This window comes from Clupea harengus, chromosome 18, assembly GCF_900700415.2.
Source record: "Clupea harengus chromosome 18, Ch_v2.0.2, whole genome shotgun sequence".
NCBI classification, from domain to species: domain Eukaryota; kingdom Metazoa; phylum Chordata; class Actinopteri; order Clupeiformes; family Clupeidae; genus Clupea; species Clupea harengus.
In genome coordinates, this window is record NC_045169.1 from 4,734,316 (window position 1) to 4,751,130 (window position 16,815).

The 16,815-nt window shown below is 42.8% G+C and overlaps 1 protein-coding gene across 2 annotated transcripts in view; it reads right to left on the minus strand.

Annotated features, from left to right (window-relative positions):
- Positions 1-5,785: 5,785 nt before the first annotated feature.
- Positions 5,786-16,815, minus strand: part of ipo11 (importin 11) — a 73,298-nt gene continuing 62,268 nt past the window's right edge. For both annotated transcript variants that reach the window (XM_031585412.2, XM_031585413.2), the window contains exons 25-30: positions 15,484-15,579; positions 14,972-15,085; positions 13,282-13,403; positions 12,566-12,661; positions 11,472-11,556; positions 5,786-6,830 (exon numbers count right to left, since the gene is read on the minus strand). In XM_031585412.2, coding sequence (XP_031441272.1) covers positions 6,666-6,830; positions 11,472-11,556; positions 12,566-12,661; positions 13,282-13,403; positions 14,972-15,085; positions 15,484-15,579 — 678 coding nt within the window. In that variant the 3' untranslated portion in view covers positions 5,786-6,665. The remainder of the gene's footprint in view (positions 6,831-11,471; positions 11,557-12,565; positions 12,662-13,281; positions 13,404-14,971; positions 15,086-15,483; positions 15,580-16,815) is intronic.

The window sequence follows — 16,815 nt, forward strand, 5'->3', positions numbered from 1 at the left end:
TTATAACGTTGAGTTATAGTTATATAGTTATTACATGAAGTATATATTTGAATTATTTTGTGATATGCAAATCAACTGTGGAAAAGGTCTCTATCTGCTGTAGTCTATCAGACCTTAGTGTATGTTCAAAATTATTACATATTAGTAAGGGTATCTACATGGGAATGACTTCAGCATGACTTATAGCTACGAATGCAGGTTAACTGTTTTCTAACCATAGGATGTTATGCAAAGGCTGCTATGTATTATGCAATGACAAGTCCATAAAGCATGCTCTAGCTCCATAAAAGTTTAATGACATTCTTGCATACACTAGATGCAGTCTATTAAGCCAGCGAAGGTTGTAGCATAACTCACAGCCGACCTCTTACACACTGCTAATTTCTACTCATATGGCAAAACAGGCTGCCATGTCTCACGTTTTTGTTGTTGTGAGGTTATCTTGATTTAATAATCATAACCTTTGCTTTCAGCGTTTATCAACCCACTAGGCAACATGGGAATGTGTATGAAAACTGACTATCACTCTGACATGTAGGACGAGTCTCCACTTCAGTGCCATATTGAAAACATGTTATGAAGCCCGCACCCACTTTGCCTAGGCGTCAGTTTGTGAGCGTGACTGTTGAGGCATGTTTCGCTACATCTGTGAGCCTTTCTGATCCGAACCAGGCGGGCCACATTCCAAACAATCCTCCCAATCGTGAATTATTAATGAAACACATTACAAGGCTGGCTCTGTGATGATTTTCTCAGAATATACTGTCTGGCAGGGAACAACAGCAGCAGCAGCAGCAGCAGCTGGGTTGCAATCTGAGTTCCAGTGGAGACCAGAAGTGAAGAAATTCTCTGTGGTTGTAGCGCGCTTTGTGGCCATTATACTTTACTCTCTATTAGTCTCCGTCAAAGGCGATGAGGTTATTAATGGAGGTTGCGTGAAGGATAATTTATTCCGGTGATTACATTGCATTCACAAGTGAGTGAATACGCTGACCTTGCGAACTGCCAATTACTACACACCTCCAATTACATTTCTAAGTAGATTTATTCTTAACAAGCTTGGCGATACCAAAGGTGTATTGATGACTAATTACCAACATCTCTTTTGATATTTTATCTCTGCCTGGAAAGGGCCTCGTCTTGCTTAAATCAGATGCAGTGAAGGTCAGCATAGTTCATGGACATGGCTGCTAAAATGAAATGCACTGTCTTGCACTACTTAAATCACTGGCCATCAATCCAATTATTTACAGCGCTTGAAAGTTTCGTACATAAATATGAATCTCATCTTCTACTCACCATCAGCTTTCTACATGAAAGGCAAAAAGACTAAGGTCACAGAATCACCCTAAGAACAAAATCTCACTTTCATCATCTCCATCAAGCTTTCAGTTTTGTATTTATGGTTAATTTATGGTGAACCACTGACAATCTGTGAGAGTCACACCAACCAGTTATGACTTTGAATGTGTTTTGGAGGAAAATGTTTAAAAAAGAAAAAAAGACAGCACCGCCAAAATATTCTGCCTCAGCTGCTGAAGCTTTTCATCTATATATTACCACTGCCCTTCATTGGTTCTTCGCGCTCAGAATAGGTGAACACAAACCTTTTATTCCAAGTAAATGTCTTCCTGGAGACCATATTGAAAACCTTGCCATAGTAAAAGTCAAACTCACTATCCCCTCCATGTGAAAAAACCCCGTACAGTTTTATATCAGCACAAGGATGAGGAAATTGACAGATTTTTTTTTATCAGCAATCGTAAAAGATGAACCCTTATTTCCATGATCATTTTCTCAACATTCCACGCCTTCAAGTAAGACTTTATAACGACAGCATTATTACACAAACTTCTTTTGATTAGCTTGCCCTTCAACAGTGATTGTTTTTATGTTTACTGTATGCACCTATACATCAGAACAAATTCCAGGTAGGTGTAAACCTACTTGGCAATAAATACTATTCTGATTCTGATTCTGATTGCTCAACCTCTTCATGTGGGCACATCCCCCCACGCCATAGGAGTGGCCTTCCCAAGTCTCTCTAAATATCACGGGGGTCAAACAGGTCCTTTCTCCAACCATACAATTCCCTCCATACGGTGAAATGTGCAGTACATCATTGTTCCCTGTGCTTTGTCTGAAATAGGTGCAGAAACTAGAGGTGGATGAAAGCAGAGAGGTAGGAGGGATGCCTGACAGACCATTAGGGTCACACTCTTGCAGTTGTAAACGCACACCGTAAATAACAAGAATTTGAAAATAAATTAATTGATATGCTCCCCGTCGTACGATACAAGAGTATTTGATCCACAGAAAGTGATTCTGACAAGCCAAGCTCAGACTATATATTCCATACCCTCAATGCTATAGTAATAGGGAGGACGAATAGGGAAATGCCACCAAGACTGACACCCTGACCTCAGCTTTTCTCTTGGGTGCTACATGAGAGGACTAGTCCTTTTCCAACCCTAAACTCCTCCGACAGCAGCTCCGCTCATTTCTACACTATGATCAATGAGGTGATGCACTCTGGATGTACACTCTACCACTAGGACAAATATGTTTAGTTATCCTGGTGCTGTTTCGGCCATTTCACAAAATGTAAAGGTAGCTGTTCAATACGTACATAAAAAGGCCTATGGTCTATGGCATGAGGATGACTGTTTTGTTTCACAGAAAAAAACTGTACGTGTAAGGAATTTTTTTTCTAGTGAAGGTTTTTTGTTTTAAAGATTTTCTTGTGAAGTTTTAAGTTTTAAAGCCTTCCTAGTGGAGCACCAGCTGTCTTGGCGAAGCCTCCTCTGAAGAAATACCCCAGGGATTGACACTCTGACCTCAGATTAGCCCTTGGGGAATCCTGTTCCTCCAACAGGAACTCCACTCATTCCTACACCCTAATAAGATGATACAATCTGTCTTCACCGTCACACATGAACAGCCCTAGTTAGGCTCTTTCCATTTTAAACCCTACATATCAGTCAAACTGAAGTGCTAAGCTATGATAATAATTAGCCTATCGATGTTTTTCCAGAGAGAATCATGAGCTCCTCCTTGTTTGACCTCCACCCCCTGGACCTGCTTGTGTTTAATTAACCTCAATGCCCCTGGCCCTGTCCCTCTCCCCACGACCAGCTCGAGTCACACCTCTCCAGCCTGACCCGTGTCACAGACACCGACCCTGGCTCTCCCCACGACCAGCTCGAGTCACACCTCTCCAGCCTGACCTGTGTCACAGACATCGACCCCTGCATCCCTCTACCAGCTGTGGCCTGTCAGAGGCTTCCTCGCTTCTTACATTCTGACTGCACATTTGTTCCAGAGATTTGCCTTCACTGACTACACTCCATTTCACCCTTGAGTGGGCTACACAAACTCCCTAGCTTGCCGCAGGCAAATGCACTTCATGATTCTTTTCAAAAGCCAAATTTCATCACAGCTTGTCCCTTGAAGGTGGCTCCTGGGAATCCAGACTTTAGTTTGTGGTAAAAACCTCCTACTGAGGTTTTCTTCTCAAACGTGCAACAAAATAATGGTTTATTGAACTGAACGGAACAGAGGGGGTTACAGATTCACATTTGGTGAGAGGTTTCACTGAAAAAAAAGTCTTTTGGAGGGGTAGGTTCAGGGCACAGAATAGAGATTTTCAGAAACAAGTGCAAATCCCACTTCCTAAATGCCAGTATGTATGCTTAGTATTGTTACTGATGGGTTCTTCAGACAGTGCCAAAGTACAGGTACAGAACAAAGACTGCTTTCCTGGTAAACAACCACAACAGGGGGACTTCAAAGTCAGATTGCTTCTCCTCAAAGGCACAGAAAGCCTAGTCAGAGAAGATTGGCACACAAGGGTACATTTGCATTGATTATTGTCGTCAGAACAATAGAAGTGGGCAAAAACCTTCTTCAGTGAATGCCCAAGTGCCTTTTAACTCAATCAGGAGTGGACTCGTGTTGTGGTTTTTGAAGGGATTATTATATAAACAAAAGCACAAAAAAAAAAATGAAAAGAAAATCCACTGTGGCCTTCTCAAACCCATTAAACATAAGTGCCTGTCGGGCACCTCTCATTTATAGAAGGACCTACTCAGGTTGAACCTGCTCCATCACCTGTGATTTGACATTTCATTTTTGTCATACAAATGAAAAGGTGTTCATGCACTGACAATTGTTGCCCGACAGACATTTGCACAGCGCCTGAGCTCAAGTATTTCACTTTAATTGTTGTCTGTGAGTAGCGGAGAGGTCGTACAGCGAATGTCATTTACGAGGGTCAATGTGTCTTATTTACAGGTAGTGCCATCATAATTCATGTTCTGTGTCTGGGAGAACAGGGTGGTAGTACCTCTACTCTTCTAGGGAGCACTGAAAATCGGCAGGCTTGCACTGCACTAAATTCTCTTGCTGCTCAGAGGAGGCATCGAGAATGATTGAGCCATCAATGGGAATTTGGTGCGCAAGGTGAGAACGGGAAAGAACGGGTGTCAAACTTGGCTTCCCAACCGGAGTTGTTCAGCGGCTCTACTTCAGGATTGAATTGAGCATGTGGGTAATATCTGAGTGGCTTGTGGGTAATATCAGGGTGGCTTGCGCCTTAAGTCAATTTGAGACTTATTCCGCCACTTCCAGGAGAGCTTGTGATAAGGCCAGTCACATTGTCCATAAAACCAAGGTCTTTCAGTATCCTGCCCTTTAAAAGGATTTGGTGGGAAGGGCCTTGCTATAGGGATTACATGGTGCATTTGGTGGTCAATGATGCAATGGAAGTTGTCAAGAGTGATGACACAGCCAGGATAGAAGTCCTGACCTCAGACAATAAGCCTAAGGGCCGGAGCCGACACCACGAGGAGCATTGGGCACTGTCAGAAGAAGAGCAGCACCAAACGCAGGTTAGAGGGAGATGTTTCTAATTCAGCCGTTCTCAAATGGCCTCTGAGAGACCTAGGTCGTCTCAGCATCAGAGGACGGTGCGCCCTGTAGAGTAGCTTCCTTAGTCAGTTTGGTTCGTCACCAACGTTTTTCTCTGATCTTGCTGCATGCAATGATGAGCTGTAGCATTTTATCAAGGTGAAATATTCCCTTAACAATTTAACTGAAACAGGGAATAACAAATCAGTGCCAGTTAGAATCAGATTTGGAAAATATGGCAAAAGATCAGTGCATCAATACCCAAGGCAGACTAATTACTCATTTTTTGAATGTCGAAGTCACTGGTGAGATCTATGTATTCACGCATCATGCAGTCCACCATCATCAAATCTGCCTTTACATCAAAGTAGTGCAGTGATTTGATGTGTTTTTCGGTATTTAAGTATACTCAATACCACTGCTTTAGCTGGGTTAAATGACATTAAAACAGACCAAAACCGGTGATCCACTCAATGACTAGAGGCAACTGAACAGCAACTTAACAAGTACTACTTCTTTCCCCCCAGAAACTAGAAACACCACCTTGGTAAAGAACACCCCCTTTCCTCACGCTGTAATAACATCCCAAACGGTCAACTTCGCGCTCCTGTGATTAGCCTGCAAATGTCACAGGTGCAGTGGCGTTTCATTCCCATGCAGAAGAAGGGAACAGCAGGTTGTCCAGAGGCCAGTTTCAAACGCCTCATTGCGGAGGCATTTAGAATTTTGTTCATTCTTGGCATTTTATAAATATTATAGCTTCACTTGGCTCCATTTGAAATGTTAAACTTGCCAATTTGGGGGACAAGGTCACCACTGTGGAGACTTATAAGATTTATAAGTGCTGTGGTGTTAGAAGAACAAAAGGAAAAGCAAATGTTGTCTTCTCTTTATTGGTTAAAGTAAGCTTAACAGCATAAGGCCTTTGTAATGACAAAGCTCGTCACAGTGAAAGTTTGCCCTAGAGTGAAATTCACCCCCTAAAACTCTCAGAAATGGACACACATTATTTCAAGCAAATCAAATCAAATTTCTTTACAGTCGAAGCATATTCTTGGAAATCATAGAAATTGTTATTGTTGTAACTTGCTACCAAGTAAAAACTCCCTTGACAATGTGAAATGTTGTGTCTTGCGTTTCGAAGACAACAGGGTTGGAGCGTGTGTAGTAGCAGCACAGGATTGTGGGTTAAGCAAACATTCGATTAATACAACCGTCCTATCCGCAGGCTTTGAAGTCATTATGAAAATATCCATCAGTAGTTAGGTTGTATTGACATTAGGGGTTTTGTAGAAAAGAGAATAGAGATCAAAATAAAAATATCCTCCTCCTCATGCAGGCTTATCTTACATAAATACAAAATTACATTTATTTTCCTTACATTAGTAACAACCCCTTGTGTTCACCAGTTCATGGATCCAAAATCTCTTACAGGGGCCTGTTTTTTTCCAACAAACCAAAATAATAGTAGTAGAGGCAACTCTACTCGTGTCCACTGTATTTAGACAGTGCTCCCCTTCTATCGGAATACAAACACTCCGTTGGCTGATCGACCCAACAGTACAAAATAGTGTTGGGGGAAAAACTGTTGAATGGAATCTCTGTTCATTGGGTAGTGTTTGTTGAAAAGATGGCGCATTATTGGCGATGTGAGGTGACTATTGTTGTTGTTGTTGTTGTAGTTTAAAAAAAAGAAAGAAAAAAAAAAAAACGTGTTTTCCCTCTTAAGTCTCCTGAGGCCAGGGGCATCCAGACCTTTACAGTCCTTTCAAGAACTCTTGCAGCTGTCGCACGATCTCCGTGTCCACGGTCTCCATGAGGGCCTGGAAGCCCTGGTCTCCCATCAGCACCTGCTGGGCTTTCAGCTTCTCGTAGACGTACTGCTGAAGGGACACGCTGTGGACGGGGTCCTCCAGGGCCAGCTGCAACAGAGAGAGAAGCACAGTGGAGACACTAAGAGGGCAGCCAAGGCAGGAATATAAAAGCATTTAGACGTACTTAACCACGCGTAACCTACTAAAGACGACTTTAAGGTAGGAGTTATTCAGGAAATATATTACGAATGAATTATATTTTGCATTGTTTGTTAGTGGAGTTGCAAAAGTGTTAAAGTGACCAGCAAAATAGTCATTTTTTGCCATTGAAAGAAGTGTTTAAGGGCTCATATGTTCATTATCGTGGATCAATTGCTAAGTATTAGAAAGCTTTCCCCCCCATACATTGAACAAATGACAATAGATGCCATAGATGTCAGAGAATGAATGGTTAATTTACAGATGCTGCCAATACATACTCTATGTACACAATCCACTGAATCCTGTGATGTTTGCCAGGTGCAGTAACACGTTAGTTTCATCATAATTTTAATTAATTTATATGTATATGTAATGTATTGCTGTACCACAGATAGGCCTACATATGAATTTCTGTGGTAATCATGTTTGATCTCATAAGAGTCAGTTGTTTTTATGTTAAATTGTTGTTATATAGGACAGTAATTTAAATATTCTGCTTTGTTTAAATGTGAAAACAATCTAATTGTTATAGAATATGTATTAACAATGCAGTAGGCTAGAAAACATTTAGCATTTATACACAACCTACTGCTGGGTAATCTTCTTTGAAAAATCTGAGTGCTTGTATTTATGAATCAAAAACATGAAAGCCAAGACGCATCATTTATAATCGAATTACCCTTTGAATCACAATCAAATCGAATTGTTTGGCCAGTGAAGCTTCACACCTCTAGAAAATAGTCATCCTACACTGACTAGCTGAATGTCTTGTCCAGTAGATATTCGGCTATGAGTCGTGACTGGCTGCCCGAGGCAGCCTCTAAATAATCAAAGTTTGGGATGTTCAGCACTTCATCCACGGGTGGTGACCTGTCCTGATCCTGTCCAATATAGTCCAACAAGACTGCTGATGAAACTGAGTTACTAGAAGGAATACTGATGCTCCAGAGAGCATGGCATACCCAGCAATGGACAAGTGAGACAGGAAAACAATAAATCCATGCCATTCACTCTTTATGGCCGCAGTAAAGAGTGCTGAATGAAACAAGCTTGGGGGGGGAATCAGGGATGGGATGCCTGGAGTTGCTATGTTGCTGCTTTCCATTTGAACGCAACCAAAATTATATCAACATTTATCACCCAAAACCGATCCGCTGCACCACCCCCCCAATCTACCTACCGAATGCCATCATAAACTAAGATTAACGACTGGCTTCCAGATTAACACTGTGCTGGGTGTCCCTGAACATCCCATAAAGACTAGGTTTGAGTAGGGCATGAATCAGGCGTTTTCAATCATTTGATTTGGCCTTGATGCTTCACAAGGAAAACACTCAATCCATGTTTCAATACTTGGAAGGGAAAAGTGTATTGTGTTCAGGGAAGTTAAGTTATTGGACCGGACTCACAGACGGCAGCCACGCTGTGCGGTTTGACCCAAGTCATGTTGAGCACCGGCGTGTTTCTGCAATCTGTATTCTGCAGGTGTGAGACTCGCGCTTGTATTTGTGACCCTGCATTTATTGCCCGCCTTTTAAACTCCTTAAGAAAGTTTAAGTGTTGTGGGGGTTTTTTTTGCTGGCAAAGCACAGAGGCTGCCAATTTCTGACCGGCTCCTAAAATGGAACTCAAATGACTTTAATGGGGTCGTGTGCATCCATTTTTACACAGGCTGCCAGCGACTGAAGTTTAGTCTGGGAAGAACATCAAAGGAGACACGCTCTGTTAAGTCTATATCACTGTTGTCAAGGTGCACACAGCAGTGTACAGTGCCAGCTGCATAGTGGCCCAGTAGCACTTTAATATGTGAGGTGATGATTGGTGATGGATAAGACCAATCTATGACATAGCCGCTCATTCACTTCCTCAACCTCTTGTTTTGGACAGGAGAGGACATAAACGGGATGGTTCCATTTCCTCTTAGAGGTGCCATTACAACAGGGTTTAAAAGCTAACACTAAAACTGGCTAACACCCAAGAAGACCATCAAAATGGTATTCATGTCTCGCACTTTCATGTCGTAGGACTGAATGACCACCTTTTATCTGAAGAATAAAAACTAGTTGACAAAGCCTGAATCTGTTTCTCCAAATGTGAGTTGACATATATATTATTTCCCGAGAAAAAAAAAAAAAAAAAAAAAAATTCCTGCTCTTGCACAAACTGAGAGGATATCTCCAGATGGTGGTATGTGCTGGCAGGGCAATAGCGCAGACTTAAAGGGACGCTACGTCTGACCCGACACATGTCTGGTTGTCTGCTCACCCGGCTCATCCCTCTGTCCCCAAGGCTGCGTTCACCCAGGCTGACATCACATGCCATAAACCAAGGATTCATGTTCCGTTTGATCCATTTCAACCCGTGTTACAAATCACTCTTCAAGGGCTTTTTCCATGAAATATAGTGGCACAGACACAAAAACATTAGGGTGAGGGGCCAGTAGATCATTGTGCAGATTTATTAGACAGTAAATAAGATAAGTAGACATGGGTGCTTCCATGAGAAAGTACATTAGATTCGTTACATGCCCTTAGGGACGTATACAGCAGGTAACTTAATTAGGGTGACCATGATCCAGATCAGTTCAGTTCATATTAACCAAGTCGTCCAGCCTCCGAGCCAAGGTCAAAGCAACATTGCTGAGTAAGAAAATATTCTGCTATCACTCCGACATGCGAAACAAGAGAGTAAAGAGCACTCCATTCCAGCTTTGTGATCTACACTAATATGTGCAATTAACATATCTGTAATCTGTAAATATTTAACGTTACGCAGACTCTTCGTTGTTGAGGACGTAAAGATGCTTGTTCATTTCTCATCTGGTTGTTTTACATGAAGTAATTAGCTGGGATTAGCATTGTCCATGTGGTATGTCATTATTTCTGCAACAGTATGTTCGTAAATTATTACTCAGAAACAATGTGCATAAGCTAAGGTAAAAAAAAAACTATGGATTCAAGGAAATGGTATGTGATGTCAAGTATAGCTTCAGGTACCTCAGAAGTACCCAAGCATTTAGGAATGAAGGACTGCACCCGCACAACAGGTGCCGAGATGCTGTCAGCACTCGGCTAAAGGTCATTACTGGCCAAGCATGCTAAAGCATCGGTATGTTCACTCAAAGGGTCGCGGCTCTGTCTACGCATGCCACCGCAGTCACGGCACATCAGCCGGGTGTGATCGGAATCAGGCTTCTCACATCACACACTTCTCTCCCCGCTACGTGAGGAGCCATCGAGTTCGCCAAAAACTTCGGTTTTCAGAGACGCTACCTCAGGTGAATGCTCAACAACTTTTGTCAGAGGACACGAGAGTAGATTACATCCATTGGGGGGAGGGGGGGTTGGGTGTAATGATCAGTTGTTTGATGGACTGTTGCCAAACCGAGATAGAACATTTCATCAGAAGTTTGGCTAGCCAGTAAAGCTTTTAGATTCCGGGAGACGGCAGTAATATAATCGTTCATTCAAAGCTTTTAGGAGGCAGTTTGTGATGAGAAGAGCCATGATAAATTCCATATGATGAAAAAGTAATTTCGTATGGTGAAATAAAATGACTGCTGCATCTGGATAAAAAAAAGATTCCAAAGTGGATAAAAAGGGACCTTGTTATTGCAGCGCGATCAACCGCGCGTGATTTTGCTCAACGTTTAATTTTAAGAGACATTCTAGCAAGTTCTCCCCCTTGAACATTATGAGTGTCCCAAGTCATTCTTGGTTAACATAACCTTATCACAGACATAACCTAATCATGTGTAATCATTATCACAATATACATCATCACCAGTAAACTGTTTGGTCTCGGAGCGATGAGAGATGTCGAGCCATAGGAGATCCTGCCTTCGGTAACTACAGGGCTAATCGAGATTATGAAATGTGGAGGCTAATAAGGCTAATAAGCCAGTGGAGGCTAATAAATTACATTTCAAATGGCCTTAACGATGCTTTTAGTTTAGCTTTTACAACTTGGTTTTACATCCAGTGTTTCATAAGTGATAATCACATAATGAGTTCAGATACACTGCTCTCTCTGATGATCTGAAGCTTATAAACGCTAATGGAGCAAAGAATTGAAAGATTAAAAACTGGAATGTCCAATAAGAAGTGAGCACTAGAAAATAATTGTGCTGCTATGTATGTAATCATTAGCCCAGAAGAAATGGGTTGCTGAAATGTTTGTGTGTCCAGCGTGGAACATTCTGTGCATGTTTAGATAGATAGATAGATAGATAGATGGATACTTTATTTATCCTGAGGGAAATTTAGGAAATCCAGTAGCTTATACAACTCAGAAAGAGTAGTGAAAAAGTTTAATGCTACAAGTGTCTACAGGGAGAGAATTTGTACCTCTGGCTTCAAATGGTGCCCTTTTAAGCGGCATCTTAACACTTTATCGCTACTGGGAAATGCTTGACGAGGTTAACAGGTTGCAATTAGATTGATTAAATGGCCGCTTGGTGCCACAGTCTATTGGGAGCCAAATTACAGTTAATGAAAATGATTTGAGTTGGAACTTGTAAAAGTGGACCCTGGGCCTTCTGAAACTCACCATCTTCTTCTTCTTGTCCTGCTCTGTGGCCGGCTCCTCGTCCTCAGTCACCTTAGGCTCCTCGAAATGGGTCATGAGCATGCAGCTACGGTGTGTGGGAGGGAAGGAGAGAGAAAGGGAGGGAGAGAAGGGAAAGAGAAAAAGGGAGGGAGAGAGGGAAAGAGAGAAAGGAAGGGAAAGAGAGATGGAGAGAGAAAGGTACGGAGGTGTGAGAGGGATTAAGTTGTGAAATCCATAGAGCAGCTCTGAAGTTTGTTCATGTGAACACAAAGCCAGCAGTACTTCTAGAAAGTATCTGATACTTTTGCAAATGCCTAAAATAATCTTGTTCCACTTTGAATGCACAGTAATCTAGAGAGAGAGAAAGAGTGAGTGAGAGACAGGGATAGAGAGAGAGAGAGAGAGAGAGAGAGAGAGTGTGTGTGTGTGTTTGAGTGAGAGAGCGAGAGAGAGAGATAGAGAAGGGTGGATAGTGACGGTGCCACAGCAGAAAGAATGATTCTGCCACAACCCTGCAGCATCTGTCACCTGCTCTCAGTCTGAAATATGAAGTAGGGGCCTCTCTCTCTCTCACACACATACTCTTCCCTTCCCTCCCTCACACACACACACACACACACACACACACACACACACACACACACACACACACACACACACACACACACACACACACACACACACACACACACACACACACACACACACACACACAGTATGAGTTGCTGATGTCATGAAAATGAGTTTCTTTTGTCGTAGATGAGTAAAGCCGGCAGCTCCCCTGAGTTCATCATTTCTTCCCTCTCTAACTGCCAGCACCAAAATAGCATGACAGCAGTCCAAACCCATGCTTAAGAACAGGCAGTGTTTCTACACTGAGGTAGGGCAAAGATTGACTGTGATTAAATTTCTTCAGGAGTTAAATCACCACGAGTAATATGATTATATATTGGTAATAATTTATATTATCATAATTTCACACCGCTCCAAAAGGCTCAACGCAACCATATTTTGCCGTGATTTTGCCCATTTTCACAGACCATTAGACAGAGAGGTTTTCAGTCGCACGGCAGTGGCATGGGGGCCAGACTTACTCTCGGAGGGTCCCCGTCTCGGAGTCCTCGGTCATCACGTCGTGCAGGGCCTCCACGCAGATGTTAATGATGCCGCAGAACTTGTCCTGGATTACACTGGGAGTCACAAGGAGAGAGAGAGAGAGAGAGAGAGAGAGAAGGAGAGTGAGAGTGTGAGGGAGAGAGAGAGGGAGAGAGAGAGAGAGAGAATGAGAACAGCTGGTGCTGAGGAGAAATTAAACTGATGTTCTCTCTATTTGCCTGGGTGGTTTCCTGCAGTCTGCCAAAATCCATGAATGACTCAATAAGACCTTTATAGACCTTCATCTTTATTGTCGTCCTTTTCAGTGGGGATAACTTGCATACAGCAGTATGAATTTATTTCCTAAATATAATATATGTTATATAAAATTATGTTTTTATTTTATTTTTTATAATGTGCATTTATCTGCTTTTATGTGTAGTTGAACTGCAGCAATCAACACACCAACATACCTGAATAAATAGGGGGAGCCTAAATCTCCCTCTGAAGTGACCCGACTAGCACAAAAACTCTTTTGTGTTTAAGAGACAATAAACGATCCTCTAATCGAACCAAGTCTTTGCAGCCAGTTTGCCGTCAGCCGCCTTCCCATTGTTGCTTTCAGGATTGGCCTGAGCCTTCCTCTCATATGACAGTATCAGCCTGTGCGACATGGCAGCGCCCAGACCGGGCCTTTCTATCTCGGACAGCTCACCTGTTATCTGATGGCAGCAAGGACAGCAGGGCCAGGGAAGAGAGCTTTCTCCTCTCGGGCTGCGTGATGTTATCCATCCGGTCCACCCACATCTCGATGACTTTGCCTAACAGCTGGTCCATCTGAACACAAAGAGAGAGAGAGAGACGGACAACCGTATCGCTGGCGTGTCTCCTTCAAAACGTTTCAATCGATTTTTGCTGTGACTACTGGTGGGGATTTCGTATACACTAGTCTGATGCATAAACCGCTTGCCTTGAGCATTTAATGAAAACTGAATTCAAAGCTTCAATATCATTCTAAGCAAACCACCATAAAGAAAATTATAAATTATGCTTTAGGTGGCATCTAGACCAGTGTTCCCCAAACTTTTTACAGTCCCGTACCCCTTCAGTCATTCAATCTCCAACTATGTTGCGTTTGACGCTGTCTGTCATACCAAGTTGATTTGCACACAAAAAAAATCATGCAACGACAGAAAGACCTCTGTTTTGTTGTTGTTCATGCAGTCTAACCAAAGCTTCAACTTCTTTATCATAGCCTCAATTTTATCTCGTACATTGAACATGGTTGCGGAGAGCCCCTGTAATCCGAGATTAAGTTCATTCAGACGAGAAAAAATATCACCCAGTCGTGTAAGAAACTCTTCATTATGCAAATGGTCAGACAGGTGAAAATTGTGGTCAATAAAGACAATTTTAAGCTCATCTCTCAATTCAAAGAAACGTGTCAATACTTGCCCCTTGATAACCAGCGCACGACCGTGTGCAGTAATAGCGTTGTATGGTCGCTGCCCATTTCACTGCATAATGCAGTAAATATGTGAGAGTTCAGGGACCTGGCTTTAACAAAGTTCATCAATTTTACTGTAGTGTCCAAAACGTCCTTCAAGCTGACAGCCATTCCCTTGGCAGGAAGAGCCTCTCGGTGGATGCTGCAGTGTTCCCAAGTGGCGTCGGGAGCAGCTGCTTGCACGCACGTTACCACTCCACTATGTCTCCCCCGTCATGGCCTTTGCGCCATCTGTCCAGATGCCAACACATTTTGAGCGATTGTAGGCCTTCTACTGGTAGTAGTGGTAGGTGTCTCTCTAGACCGGGGGATTAACTCTTTTTAACCAGGTATCCATTTTCGTGCAGCAACCGGAATGAGCTCCCGCTTCTCTACACAGGGCATAAGCGAGTGGAATTCTGGGGGGAGCTAACTGTTCCTATGTTTTGACTAACCTACCTGTAGCTATTTTTGGCAGTGTAGTTATTTCGCTGAACACTGGAATGTTTACATGAGAGTATTCTTGGCAATGCGACTGGGCTATTCAGACTATTTAAGATTTTCATGTCTATTTATAGGTCAGTTGGAAAATGTAATGGGCTGTTTCGCTTTGAAAATGCGAAACACATTTTTTTCCCGCATACCCACTACGTCACTTTGCGTACCCCAGTTTGGGAAAAGGTGATCTAGACCATCACAATACATGGAAAAGTGAAAACATAGGGACAATGACTATTTGACTTAAAGCAGTTGTAAGCATGGAAGCGCAAGGTATTATTTGGGTGTACCAAAGTGTAGTCACACAGCAGTAGTGTGTTTGTGTGCGTGTGTGTTTGTGTGTTTGTGTGCGTGTGTGTTTGTGTGTGTGCGTGTGTGTGTGCGTGTGTGTGTGTGTGTGTGTGTGTGTGTGTGTGTTCACCTCTTGTTGGAACTCCAGGGCCATTTGGGAAAGTAGAGAGGAAAAAAAGCTGGAGTTCTGTAGGAGGATGCGGCCGATGACTCCAAGGTACGTTGACATCACAACAGGATACCGCTGCAGGCAAGAAAAGCGTCTTTGGTTTATCCCTACAAAATAACCCTTAAACACACTCAGGCTTCTTTGTGCAGGAAACCTTTTTGCAAGCAAAGAGTTCTTTATCTGGTTACAGTATTTTTGAGGGGCGACAAATTCCATTCTTGTGTGTGTTCACTTCCTACTGTGCAGGCACAGCCAATGACCCCAGTCGTGGTTACATCCACCATTACAATCATCTTATACCCACAGTTTACGAAATGGTTGCAGAATGCATGAACACATCGACCAAAACGACAAGTTGAAAACAAAACAGCAGGTGTACAACAGAATAAAGTTTGTTGGCTTTTCATTCGGCCAATCAGGCGTCCTTCCAATGGCATCATTGTTCCTGTGGTTGTTAGTCACGTTGAACTCACCTCTCCCTCTACAATCCCCCTGAACACGGGCGGCAGGAGGGGCTGGAACATGTGAGAGCTCAACACTGGGCTTACTTTCAAGGCAATCTCCACCACCTGGAGGAGGCAGAGGAGGAGAAAAAAAGGGAGAGAGGGGAGGGAAAAACAACAGAGAGAAAAATGAAAACAAAGCCAAGAACAGACAGTTTTTCTAAAGTCAATTTTCTTGCCATTTTGCTTCCATAAAGTCATTTATTATGGAGTCACTTGAGATGGAGCGGTGGTAAAGTCCACAAGATCACAGGTGCTTTAGCTAGATATTGTGTGGAACCAACTGACCGCAACCACACAAAACAAATAAATGCCCACTTGTTGAGACATTTGGAAATTAAAATAACTCATACCAGTCAATTAGGGCAGCAAACACAAGAAGAAGAAACATGAGGCTGTGAGGGCAGCAGAAAAAGGGTAGGGATTAAATGCAAGGCTTCAGTTTCAAATGTAGAGCAGAAAAGGGAACAATCAGCCCCCCGTTAGCCAACCGCAGTCACCTCATCTGAGTCCACTCACAGGCCAATTTGATACATTATACGAAAAGCCAGGCCATTAAATCAGGACACTAATGGTTTGAGCTTTGGTCTTTACACATTACCATTTCCTATACATATTGGTGGTGGCGGCACACTAGAAAGTTCTAGCATGGTAGGGCTATGAGGGGTTGGCTTGTGCTGTGGTCAGTCTATAGTCTGCACTAGAGGTCATAGAAGGTTCTTTTCAAGCAGGCTCGACAAGGACACTGACTAATCACTTATCTTTTGTTCTGTGTAGCTGCAGTTTTCACAAAGTGGAAGGGAGGTTTCCCACTTACCTAGGTGTGTGTGCAGGTGTGTGTGTGTGTGTGTGCAGTGTGTGTGCAGGTGTGTGTGTGTGTGTGTGTGTGCAGTGTGAGAACAAGAACAGAAGTGACAGGGGCAAGGAAAAAGTCCCTCTTAACAGGAAAGAACCTTGAGCAGAACCTTGGCTCATAAGGGGGGGGGGGGGTGCTGCTGCTAGGAGCCGGCCAACTGGGAGGAGATAGAACGTGTGTGGTGGGTTATGGGTAGATGTAGGCAGAGGATTTCTGCAAGTAGATCCGTTGGAGAGACTACAGCAGCATCTTACAACAGAGACAGACTAGGATAGGAGGAGGAGAAGAAAAGAGACTGGCTAATTTGCGTATATGTACTTAATGGTTATGGTGAACCATGTTTTAACAGCCACGGCATTTGCTGGAATTTTGTTTATGTTTAGTTTTGTCGAGTTGTGTTTAGTTATGGTTGGCTGACATGGTGCATGAGAATTTTAATTACACAA